Source organism: Excalfactoria chinensis, chromosome Z (assembly GCF_039878825.1).
Source record: "Excalfactoria chinensis isolate bCotChi1 chromosome Z, bCotChi1.hap2, whole genome shotgun sequence".
Lineage (NCBI taxonomy): Eukaryota > Metazoa > Chordata > Aves > Galliformes > Phasianidae > Excalfactoria > Excalfactoria chinensis.
In genome coordinates, this window is record NC_092857.1 from 21361727 (window position 1) to 21375090 (window position 13364).

At 38.5% G+C, this 13364-nt stretch overlaps 2 protein-coding genes across 2 annotated transcripts in view; both read right to left on the bottom strand.

Annotated features, from left to right (window-relative positions):
• Nucleotides 1-2170, bottom strand: part of CMYA5 (cardiomyopathy associated 5) — a 46679-nt gene extending 44509 nt beyond the window's left edge. Inside the window, exon 1 of the mRNA XM_072359793.1 lies at nucleotides 1928-2170. Within this exon, the coding sequence (XP_072215894.1) occupies nucleotides 1928-2076 (149 nt within the window). The 5' untranslated portion in view covers nucleotides 2077-2170. The remainder of the gene's footprint in view (nucleotides 1-1927) is intronic.
• Nucleotides 2171-3930: 1760 nt separating this feature from the next.
• TENT2 (terminal nucleotidyltransferase 2) overlaps nucleotides 3931-13364 on the bottom strand; it is a 40758-nt gene continuing 31324 nt past the window's right edge. Inside the window, exons 15-17 of the mRNA XM_072359048.1 lie at nucleotides 10772-10863; nucleotides 6004-6083; nucleotides 3931-5192 (exon numbers count right to left, since the gene is read on the bottom strand). Of these exons, the coding sequence (XP_072215149.1) occupies nucleotides 5118-5192; nucleotides 6004-6083; nucleotides 10772-10863 (247 nt within the window). The 3' untranslated portion in view covers nucleotides 3931-5117. The remainder of the gene's footprint in view (nucleotides 5193-6003; nucleotides 6084-10771; nucleotides 10864-13364) is intronic.

The following is a 13364-nucleotide window of genomic DNA, read 5'->3' on the forward strand; positions in this document are numbered from 1 at the left end:
TAGCCACTGTTTCCGAGCAGTTCTGCCCTGGTAGCAAGAGTATCAGATGGCCTTAACATCTAGAAGCACACTGATATTTGCAACAACAAAACTTAAACAGTTAAAGAATCTGTTTTATTTAACTCTTCTAGCACTATTTTGGAGTGCCCAGTGCAGTCACTGTATCTCCATTTCTGTGCAAAAACCAAAATTCATCTCCGTTAGCTCAATTAATCAAACGGTGTTAAATTATAATTGGTTAGCATTAAGTGCAGCTGTTAAAAAACCCCTCTGCTTGACTCTGATCCCTCTCACTAGTAAGACGGTTAAGGGCAGGTACGAGCTCCGCAGTTTGTAAACTAACTGACATCTGAAGGGAATGATTTCTGTGATTTAATTAAACACTGCGATGCAGTACCAGAGTTTCTGTTGCAGAGGCTGTGAGCCAGAAGCAAGACGCAGCTGTGGGGAGCTGCAAACAGGCACTTCTCACTATGGAGGCCGACCTCCCAGCATGAGCATTGTAACTACTATACATACACACACACATGAGCCCTCCTTTAATGGAAAGTTAGCCATTCCTAGTTCTGTTTTACAATTTTACTTTTGTTACTAGCAATTTAGTTGCAGGTTGCATTAAAAAACAATCCTGTCCATAGCGGTTACGTTGTCCGTAGCAAGTAGCTCCAGCTTTAGCTGTTTTTATGTTGGGCTGCAGATATGCACATGTTTATAGTCAATTAACCCTGCTCTCTGCCAGCATGGACCTGAGTCAACAACTCCATTGGGATAAAAGCAGCATTACACACAGGCAGTACTCTTCACTTTGAAATCACAGCTCTTCATTCTCACAATGCAGAGCCTTGTTTTCCTGCTCTCTGGGGCTGTTTCCCTGTTTGAATTTAGTTCCCACAGAGTACTTGGGATGGTTCAGGCTGCACAGAGGCTGTCCCACCCCCCTCTGCGGACATCTCTCTCTCTTCTGAGAAGAACAGTGAAACAAGGAGGAGCCACACACGGTTTGTAAATGCAGGACGGCTCCACAGCACTTATGTTTGAGGATCCGTATGACCTAAATTTCTTACCAAATTGCTTTCTGAAAATATCTTAACCCGCCAACATTGATGCTTTTTGTTCTCCCTACGGTACCCACCCCAAACTGATCGGCTTTGCTATAAAAAAGTCTCGCAACCTGATACAGTGGTTAACTCTCAGGCCTCTCTCTGGGCAGCGGAGCCCTCTGGGGTGGATTGAGTTGCAGACACCCCTGTCCCAGCGTGGGACCAGCCCCACACACTGCGCACTGGGACGAGTTCCCTGTCCTCATTCTCCTCGCAGTAAAAGAGCAGCATTAGGACAACAAACAGCTTCTGTGCAACACTAACGAAGAATGAAAAGCAAAGAAATTGAAGCGGCACAGCATTCCTCATTTCACACCCAAAAATCAGCCCCGCAAATCCTGATTGTCAGTGAAGAGTGTTGTATGGAACAAGCTTTTCCTTTTTTGGGAAACACAGGCTGGTGAGGGAGGGATGAGTAGGAAGGGAGCAAGGGTAGAAAAGAAGGGAAAAAAACCCAACAACCCAAAGCACTATTATAATATTTGATCATTTTCTCCTTAGCAGGCAAACCCCCAGTGTTTCTCAGACTGATATGTGACAGTCAGCCAGAAGGGGAGGAGCAGAGGGAGATGCCTCTGGAGCTGGCAGGCCAGCAGCTCTTTAAATAGAAAAGCTTTCAGGGAACTTGAGGCTGGCAATCGCTGCACAAATCTCATTACAGCCATTTCCACCCAGAACAGCCTCCGCCTCATAGCTGCGGTAATCAAAAAGCCCCTGCAGGAATGGGAGGGGGCCAAAGGGGAAAAGAGGCACACTCAGCAGGCTTAGGCCCAAACCCTCTCTTCCCCAGGCAGCGCTGTGAGGCAAGGCCCCAGGGGAGGCAGTACCTGTGAGTCAGCTCCTCCGCTTCCTCTGGGTCCACGGCCTCTTCCTCCTCTTCTTCTTCTTCCTCCTCCTCTTCTTCCTCCTCTTCATCCCCTATGAAGGAGGAGGTCTCAGATGCCCGGTCACACTCTGCACCACGGTATCCCTCCATGTTCTTTCTTGCTCAGGCTCTCGTCGTTGATTTTTACCCCCGACCCTGTCCTCCCCAGGGTTGCCTGAAGCAACTGTCATCCCCAGTAGCACTCGCTTCTCCTGACTCAGGGCAGTCTTTAAATAGACGGCAGCAAAGTTGCAGCACTGTCGCTGCTGGTCCCACCCCAGGTCCTAGCACCAACCGGGTGCCAGGGCACACGGCACAGCCCCTGTATAGCCTGCTCCAGTTCTGTTAGGATTACTGAATTGGAAGCTCTTGATTACATGCAGTTCTCCCATACAAATCTGAGCCTGTTAATTAGAAGTCCTGCTAGAAGACTAGAGTTCCTCAAATCCTAGATCAGGCAGTAACAGTTTCTAACACCACATAGGATGTTACAAGTGAACCCAATGCCAAACAATACCCCAAACCACCTCTAAAATACAAGAGCTGAACTACAGCATCTTCTAGTTCAAGGAGATGTCATCAACTTGCATGCATTTTGAAACCTTGGTCAGCAATGGAAAACAGACCTCCTGCTAAAAGACTCCCAGCAAAAGTATTCCTCACAGGGGGCGAAATGAAGGGTTTTGTTTTGAAGCTGCGGAAAAACAATTCCAAAACAATTTACATTGTGGAACTTTATCTGAAGTTTTCTATCAAAAGTTGAGGTCCAACACACATCAAATTTCATGTTTACTTGATGTTGTTCCAGTTGTCCGGCACTTCCACAGAAAGAAGTGCTGCTCTTGTTTGCCTTGACAAGAGAATATGACAATATGACACCTAGTGATATTTGTTTCCTGAGCATCTCAGATTATTTTTTAATATACGATAGTACTGCCACTTTCTGTGCACTATGCCAGATATCCACTTACCCAATTAGCTTCTCTCACTATCAGGTAAACTAAGTCACACTGCACTGCGCTTATCGATAGTGCCTGCAACTACTACTGTAATTCAGTTACCAGGGGAGTTTTGCAATGAACATGTTTGTCCCAGTATTTGACAAAACTACCACCTAGTTTTTATAATTTTGGTTATAAATGCAGCTTAACAGAAGTAAATGAACTGAAGAAAAACACACTGGATTACTTGTAAAAATAAAGGTCATCACAAGCTTGTGTAGCAGTGACTCATAATGGGTCAGTTTTTATAAAGTTGCAGTTAAAAAGTTGTTTTAAACGTAAAGCAGTAATTTAAGTTTTTGTTTTTTCTCTTTTCCTATGTATGTTTTGAATGTGAAACCTTAAGAGACAGCCATTTCTAGTTTGATGCCTCACATATCCAGCTCACTTAAAATGTATTTTTGCTGAATTTGAACACAATATCCCTTTTTAATTATACTATTTTGAGAGTTTACATTTTATATAAAAAAAGAGATGCCCAGAGGTTTTTAAAGAAGGAGCAACATCCCCCCACCCCAATCTATGGACCAGCTTTGATCCTAGGCATCTTTCTGTTCTAAAAAAATTTTTGGTAGCATTTTACATCAAACAAGGCAAAATGAAATGCTTCACCCATTACATCACTTGATCAAAATGAGGGATGATGCAGAGAACATCCACATAGAGGGAGAACATTTGAGATGACTGACAAAGTCAGATTAAAACTGAAAGCCTGCTAAAAGGAAGCTGTTCCAAGAAGCAAGCCAAAGTATTAGATAGACTAGATCATGATTAAGTGTGAGCAGAAAGTAACCTTCCAGCAGGCAGTTTACTGATGCTAGACCTTCTAAGTTGTAAGGCTTTAAATCAATTCGAACCGCAATAAAAAATAATGCATGTTATTTTAAGTTGTAAGGGCTCTCACAATCTGGTTAGAAGTGGCAGCAGACGAAAACTGTACCTGTACACAGACACAGTACGAAATACCCATAAGAAAATTTTTATTTCTAACAGCTGTCTTGACCTTTACATTCATTTCCTTTTCTACTTAATTATGGGAGCTATATCAAATGTCCAATAAAAAAGAACATAAAATACCAAAGAAAGCTGTGTTCTCTATAAACTTTATTCCACGGAACGCCATACAAAATATATTAAAAAAAAAAAAAAGGAAAAAAAAACAAAAACAAAAAAAAAAGGAAAAAAAAAAAAAGAAGTACAACTTTGACAATGAATTGGTCTTCAATAACAAACACATGACAGGCACAAACTGTGCTACAGCAGGTCTTAAAAGGTTTCATTACTTTCTTGTTTGGAAAAGCTACAATTTTTAATATTACTTATTTGAAATCAATTTACAGCAGCTTACCAGTTAACAAACATTTACCCAAATTAAAACAAAATCTCAGCTTAGTGTAGCTATTGTAGGGCAGGGGGTGTTTTAAGCAGATACCGCTACTACTTTGAATTTGTAAAACGAAGCACTAAAAATTATCTTGCCTACTACATGAACATGAATCCACTTACATAAACTGAATTGCCCTTTCCAGTTCAACTTTCTTGCAGTAGAACTGTTGATTGAAAATTCCAATTTAGATTACAGTTCTTGATATCCAGAACATTACCAACTGTAATCTAGCTTAATTATTACAAACCTTTGCCTTTGTTCTATATAAAAGAAAAATAGAACTGGGAAGTGCCAAACTGAGCAAAAGTGCATACTGCATTAAGCAGACAGAAAGCACAAGCTGTCTGCTCATCAAGGAGAGTTTGTGTGCAATGCCTTATGGATACAGACTCATACATCGTTTAGCTCTGATTTCAGTTATTTCATTGTTAAATTTGTCTGAGTTGACGACAACACAGATTACAGAAACAAGTCAGTACATTCCCGTACTGTATTTACAACAGATTATCCCCGTGGTTTGCTGCTTTAGTCACAACATTATCTTCCATAAATCAACAATATAAGTGTTCTCAGAAAACACATCTCTGAGTGAGCAACTGCATTAATAAATGTCAATAATAAAATATGAAGCCTTTCTTACAAAGATATCCTTAACAAAAGTATAACAAGAAAAGCACGTCATAAAATAACAAGGGTGTAACCTGGGTTTTGATACTGTTCTTTATTTCAGCAGGATCCAATATGGAGAAAATTAAAGAAGTTTGTTATCTTCTCTGTATGGTGGCTCTTAAAGGTAATACAAAGCTTAGGTCTTTCTTGTCTTGCAGTATCTGCCAAGACTGAGGAAAAAAAGTAGAAAGATTAGAAGGATAAATCATATTTCCCATCAGTATTTAAATACCCTTTTAGGCATTAAAGCCTCACAGATCCACACAATAAATCTGCTAATTTTCTCCTCTTGAGAAGATATTTTTATTTATTTATTTACTTAGGGAAAAATGAATTCTAGAAGTACACACAATGCAGGGCTACTGAGGAAGGTACATCCTTTCAAGAAGAGAGTGGATTTGCTTTTGGAGACTGAGACAGGTGTTCACGTTATTTAAGTATTACACAGATACTCCAACTGCAAAATAATTGTCTTAAAAGTACACATACCAAAACTACTGATAAAGGAAGTTGTACTCCGTCACCTGCAGAATCTGTCTCTTTAAAGTACATTGTTAACATTCTCTTCTGTATTCTCATGGATTCCAAGACACATTGGCCACACCTTTTAGATAAGGAACTTGGCAATAATTGCACTGACCCTCCTGTCCTAATGCACAGTTCGTTTTACCCGTAATGTGCAATAAAACCCACGGGAAAAGATATCACTCAATAGCAGTGAGCCATATTTACATTATTTTCCTAAAAAAGATTATTTTTTTATTTATGCATATTTATATCTATACTCAATTTTACTTTACATGAAGTACAGATATTTTTAAGAGGTGCATCTATATTAAATGTACTTATAAAGTACACACATGCTACATAATACAAAGACAATCATAAGCATCAGAATCAGGCCGGTACAATAACTACCATTTGTTTAGCTATCTTGAAAACCAAAGTGACTGGGAAAAAAAAAAAGGATGCTATTTTTACCTTCAAAAATTCCTCTTTGATAGTATCAAACTTCTGTTTTTCATGTACAGCTCTAGCGGTGTTTGTCCTATCAAACGGCTCTGCAAGATCAAAGGCAAACATTAGAAGTGTTAAAAAAAACAACAACAAAACACAACTACAGCTATTCTATCCTCACAGAGCTGGCTAGGAGGAGGAAAAAAAAAAGAGACAACATACCATTTCTTCCCAAGAGGTTTTTAAGCAGCTGATTCCAGCTTCTTTCTCAAATGTATATTTCTGTGCAATATTCATCCAAAATAGTCTCAAACCCTAACAACTCTAATATGTAAACCACAGTGCTGTCAAATTGTTATTTCCTGCAAAGCACAATATGGTGGTTGTGCTGAACTATCTGTGACTGCTTATTAGTCTGTGATATCAGAATAACATGGAAATGTTTTTGAGACTTGCTACACGTTAGACTCATCCCATGCAACAGTTTCAGTGATACAGAAAGATTAAAATCCCGACTATTGCTTTTTACCTAAGTATGAACTGCTGTACAAATCTATTCTATAATATCTATTCAGAAGTTAACAGCTAACAGAGTTTAAAGTTTGCAGCCATCAGAGCACAAGTTTATAAGGTTTACATGTTCTCCTTTTTTTTTTTTTCTTTGTAACAATTAATACTTTGGAACTCTTCATTCGTTAAAATACTCCTTGCTACTGATAAAACTTGCTAACATTATGAAAAAGTAACAGGTGCTAAATGATTATGTATCAAGATGCAGTAGAAAAAAAGTTTTCTTAAGTCTTTGTTGCCTTACTAGAAAACTACTTAAATAACAGGTATATTTCAGACTGCTGGAACGTATTAAAGTCCTAAAAAGCCAGCAAAGCATAAAAATGCATGCTACATTTAGGTGATTTTTTATTTGGTAAACTGGGTTTACATGGCAAGGTTTTGGTATCAGGAAAGCTGCAGTGATGATGGGAGAAAAGCAGCTTTGCAGCCACCGTAGACAGTGCAGCTCCTGAGGGTGGGCCCCGTGGTACGGAGCTGCATGGAGCAGCGCCTGGAGAGCTGTGTCCAGGAGGGAACCTACGCAGGATCAGATAGGGAATCCCATGATAGGCATCCCGTGGGAGGGTCCCACATGGAGCGGGGGCAGAGGGTGGCCATGAAGAAGTGTCAGAGACAAAAAGAGTATGAACTCGCTACACCCCCTGTTGTCATGTTGCTGCTCAGTGGGAGGAGGTAGGACAGGGTGGATAAAGGGAAGGTACCTGTAGTTTCCTTTAAGTTCTCACTGCTCTAGCCTATTATTAATTGGCAATAAATTACAATAATCTTTCCTACAGTGAGTCTGTTTCGACCATCATGATAATTCATGAGGGACTGACTGGTGTCCTTATCTCAAGTTCTGTATTTTTTTTAATTGTAATTTCCTCCCTTGCCCCACTGAGCAGAGGTTGTGAGAAAGCAGCCGTGTGCTGCTTGGCTATCTAACTTGTGTTAAACCACAACAGTTGGTGGTTGTGAATTGCTTTTATTCAGATAGGGACACAAGGTAAAATAAAGCACTAAATAGACATCAGAAGGGATTACAACACTGTGTGGACCGGGACTTAAAATTTGGAATATGTTCTGTGGCACTGGACTTTTACTACTGCAAACTGTTTAAATTTGCAGTCGAATAAATCATTTCAAGCAGTAAATGTTGCATTTGAGAAGTTTCTATAAGTTTTTTCTTCAGACTAGCTATGTTAAATTTTTAATGTACGTTTACATGGCAGATTTATTTTTCTTTAGAATACATCAAACAATTTTGATTGAAACAGAAAACTGTCAATTAAATTAGTGAATTATTTAGTTCTCCAGTACCAGAGATGTCACTGGGTAGACTGGCCCACTGCTACAAAGGACTCGACATCCCTTAGCACATGAAACAGTACTGCAATGCCTTTGTTTGTCTTACATATGATGCTAACTGTTCCTCTAATGCCAGGATCTTTCACGTATTTATTTTGAGCCAAGTGAGATTCTTTGTGAATTAACAAGACCACAGCTGTACAATCTTCCTTTACTCACTGGGGGAAAAGGCACTCCTCCTAGCTGCAAAAAACTGACTCACATCTTCCCTTTATTCTTGTATATTTACTAGCTGTCAACAGACAAATTAATTCCCTGGAGCACAGCACAAATACTTTTGCCATCAGCAACTATTTACACCACTTTACATTTTCTAACCATCTGTACAGTAAGACTCCGTCATAAGTAACTCTGTTCACACACTGAGATGAAAATATTAGAAGAAAAATAAAAAGCAATAAAACTTGAACACCAATATTTGAGGAAAAGGCTAAAAAAGCATCGTTCTTTCAAATGAAAATATAAATAATAAATAATAAATAATCATAAAACAAAAATAACGCTGAAGAATTATTTCCATTATTATTTTTAACATCTGATACAAGGACAAATAAGATACAGAGTAGAAAGGCTTCCCATCCTGTCTCCCTAAGTGACTGCTAATTGATTGTCTCATAAAATTACCAAGTTTTGTGCATTTCCAAATATGCTGGAAATATATATTGCATTGTTTGATATAGACAAGCCTTAACCTCAAAACAGAAAAATTACCAGCAATTTAGAGATTCTCACAAGGAATATGTGCCAGTAAAGGCAGTGTTCTCTCTATCCCTATAATGGTAATTGTCTGCCAAATTTAAAACTGATTCAAAAGAGCATCTCTGCTGTTTTGTTTCTCAAAAAGCAGAAATAAAATGAGAATAAGTCTCAAGACAGATAAAACTTAAAACACATTTTTTTCCTTTCAGCAAGCCTAAATATATTGCTACATGGAGAATTACAGCAACTTGTATACATAGAGTTCTATGCTCTACCAACAATTACATTTGAAACATATATATATTAAGAAAAAATAAACAATACCAATCACTAAAATTTTAGTCCCAACAGACTTGGAAACTGTAACATTTTGACATATTTAGCTAGCTTTCAAAATTTTTACTCAAATTACAAGGAAGTTTATCCAAATAGTTTCTGCTAAACCAGTGCAGCTCAACAGCTGCTGCAAGTATAAGGCCTACTTTGAGTAGAAACAAGAAATGCATTTTTTTTCCTTCTGATTTATAAATAAAAACCTCAGACTATGATGATTAATTAGGCTTTTAATGGAAGCACACCGAAATGGGAAGGAATAGGAAATACCAACTATAGATCATTTTGCTGTTTTGATAGTTCAAATGCAAAGTGTAGTCTTTAGAAAGTTATACGCAATCAAGAATATTTCATACACATTCTAAAATGGCTGTTTTGTGTGCTAATATTCTATTTTCCAACTTAGCAGAAAGTAAATCTCCACCACACTGAAACACCATGAAAAAGCTGGAAGCCTGAAACATATAGGCAGCCACCTTGTAACACAGAGCATCAGCATCATGTGACAGCAGCAGGCACAGCTGCTGCGCATTCGCACCTCCCACATTCAGCGCACAGCCTTGGCAATGTCTTCACTACACTATCCCAGATCACTTCAGCTGTGCAGATACTCTTGAATTCTCACATTTCTTAACTCTGAGACAGAGAAGTCAAATGTGAAGCCTTCTTCATAGGTTTCAGTGTATTTTACCCTACAACTGGTTGTTTTTGTTTGGTTGGTTTTGTTTTCTTTCATTACTTCTTTTTTCCTTTTTTCCCTTTCCCCCCAGGACCAAATAAAGGACAGAATTTTCATCACGTGGCTTGACATAGCCATCTATATGATTTACAGCCAAGTTAGTGAGCTCTAGCCACAGAATAACTGATTTCACCAGTAGGTAATTTTCTCTGCACAGAGTAGCACGATCGCATGAAATTATTCACACACACGTGATGCACATCCACCCTGCCATGAATCTTGAGGAAAACCTGCATCTAAACCACAGGTCTTTCACTTTACTGCCCCTATCCTCCCACCCCTGGATTTCTGCAGTCTGTCAACAACCTTGCCTTCACCTGCTGCACTCTGACTCTCCTTTTTTTCTTTCATCTCCACAGTGCTAACTCTTTCCAGTCTACAGGATAACTCCCAGTCCCTTCCCTGATTTTCTTTCCATACGTCACAATCCTTCTATGTTATTTTCATTCTCCCTGGTCTGAGCTTCACCTTCTTCATGTAGATTACTGGTGGCAGTTGAAAAGCAACAAGAGAACAAGAAATGGGCTTTTGCATTGTGCTCATTCCTAGTTCAGCTTGAATTACAGGTGCCAAGAGCAGTGACTCCAAAATGCAGCCTGGGTTTCACCTCTGGTTCTGGAGGTTCCCAATGGGAACTGCACATACAAAAGCCCATCAAAAATAGTAGCTGCAAGTGGATCAACGTATGCATAATTTACTTACTGCTAAGACATGAAATGCCGGAGCATCACTAGAACATTCTTACAGAGGAATTTGAATATGGTCCATCCTGTTTTTTCAGTAGATCAATCTTGGCAAAACTGAAGGCTATTTTTACAGAGCAGCCAAGCATACTACTGTCGATAAAGGCCATTCCTTGTCAAAGCCTTAATCACTGTGCCAAAAGTAACAGGGCAATGAGTCCTCCTGAAGAAAAGGTCAGGAGAACTATTTTTAAACACCACAGAACTTCAGGCTTCCTTCTCAAATGTTTTCAGTAAGACTGCTTCAAACACTGTTTACAATGATTAAACTTCATTTGCTGCATATATTTCACATGCACATTATTAAGTCTTAGTAGTTACAAATGATAACGTGGCTTACATAGCTTTAAATTTTTACCTTCTACGCATATGTATTTGTTTCTCCATTCAGCATCATCAGGTCTTGGAATAGCTTTAGCCTCACGAACTGAAATCATTTGATGGCTCCAACTAGGGAAGAGGAAAAGACATTGCAGACCTTTTAACTCTTAATTCTGAATGAAAAATATTTGCTTACATTACTAAATTTGTCATCCTGCTCTGTCACAAGCCTGCATATTATAGCACTCCATAGTAATGAGAAACTCAGTGTAAAATGCTATAGAAAGGTAAGGAATGCTGGGTAGAAAACAAGAATTCCACAAGCGCTTCAGTATATTTATGAAAACATTGGCAAAACAGAACATCATAGATCTCCATGTCATCTTGAATATGGAGTCCTACACTTATTTCTCAATTCAAAATAAATTACAGCCTCATAAATCTTTCATAATTTCTTTGGGGAAAAGAGTATAAGAGCAGAGGAAGACAAAGTATTTCATTAACATGCATTCAGTGATCAAGAGAGAAAAAGAAAGCATGCTTACAGATGAGCTTTCCCAATGCAAGAAGCTTATTAGAAAGTACAAATATTTTGTGTATGTGGTAATTTGTATATTCTGTAACTGTACAAAATTTAGGACAACTAAAAGCTGCCTTTGACGTAAGCTGCTGCATTCTGCACTTTTACAACAATGGAACCATAAGAAAAGATCACTCTGAAACAGTAACAGCAGTGCAGTCTAGAGGACAATCTTTACGAGGCTTGGCACGATTATATGCCAAACATAATGGCAGCCAGAGCAACACTTACAGCTTTGTGATCTCAACCCAGTTCTACCCAGCCACTTTTCAGTTGTTCTTAACTAAACCAGACAACTACCGTATCACAGAAAAAAGCATGAAATTCCAACAACAGATCCTGATACACCCTGACTAGTTGGGATCAGAAATAGCTGGGTAGCATGCTGCTAGCTGAACTGGTGTTACGTTCACCTGACTGGCTCTCCTGCTTGTATGGATCTTCTGACATAATGCAAAGATACAGGCAACGTAAATGATCAGTTAAGTTTGGAAGAACTCTATGCCCCATACGTCATAGACCAGCTGCCATAACTCCAGTAAGTTGGTAGTGATAAGACAGTTTACACTAGCTAAAATTCTGTGCCTGCAGATTCTACAAATTAGCTCAAGTACAACTCCTGATTAAAACCATTTCTGAGAAAAAATGGTAATTCCAAGGAGCACGTATATTGCTCTTCAACAATAAACAAACAAACAACACCCACACAAAAGGAAAGAAGAAAGTGGATTATCACAGAAACACCACAGCTCCAGAACACTGGTTGTAGCTGGAAGAAGCAGACAGTTCAACTATCCGGCTGAAGTACTGTTTCACCTCAAAAAATGCTTTTGCTCTTGACCTCCTTTTTTCTTTAGGTTATACTTGGCTTCATCCTCCATCAAGAAATAAAAACATTTATAATATACAGGTATAGTAAGTGGCAACTATAAAATAGGTTTCTGTTTTCCTGTTTAAAAAGCTTTGTATATAAACGTGAAAACAACTAGTTCATCTCACTAAATCTTCATTAACCCCACCTTGGTACCCAAACCAGCATGAATTAAAAATGAATTATCAATAGCAAATGATATGTGTATTGATTTTAACCACTTCGCTTGCACACAACTCCACAATTGCCAATGCAAAGTGAATATTTTCTATCTTTGTATTTTAATCCATAGGTAAACAACAACCATTTGAACAGCTATCTCAGTCTTCAGTTATTTCTGGTGTGGCTGCCCACATTATGTATGTGTACTACATGTAGAGTGCAAGAATTTGATAGAAAACCATCTGCAAGCCTGTGCTTGAGTTAAAAGCTTGTATTTTCCATAGTATTGCCATCATCTATTTCCATAAGTAGCTTTGGCTTATGATATGTGTAAAAACTGCAAACATATTGAAGAATATGAATACCTTATTACCTAATTCTGCCTTGAAGGGAGCAATTATGTTTTATATTTTATCAAGACAATGTAGCTCATTTTTTATCATGTCCACCAAATATAACTTAACCAAGGAATAATCTGAACTTGAAAAAAGAAGTGCAAAAGCAGCACAGTCCCAGATGACAATCTTTACATTCCCTAACAGTATTTTCAGTGCAGCAAGGCCTTACTTCAAGGTCTTACTATGTAAAATGGCAGCCAAGAGGAAACCTGCTGCCTTCACTCACTGAGGTAGAAGTGAAATCAGACACTCTTTCAGAGAGAGCCTGGTAAACAGGGACCAGTTTGCAAACACTTTCTTTCAAGAACATCTCCATACTTTGTTATACTTTGTCACATTTCCTCCATATCAACATTCCATTATTTAAATATCTTACACTTCATGCTGGGAAACTGAGACAGATATTCATGTGTGTTTTTTTCTTGTTTTGCTATGTTTTCATTTCTTATCTGACAGAAAAAAGTACCTAGGTTAGGAAAAGACATCAAATACTCTATCAGCATTCCTATTTTTTTTCCCTCATTTCTTTCTTCTGTCAGCTACTACTCCTCAGTTACTACTCCTGCATTACCGTTCCTCATTACTGTTGAAGTATTATAAAATGATTATACACTGAAGA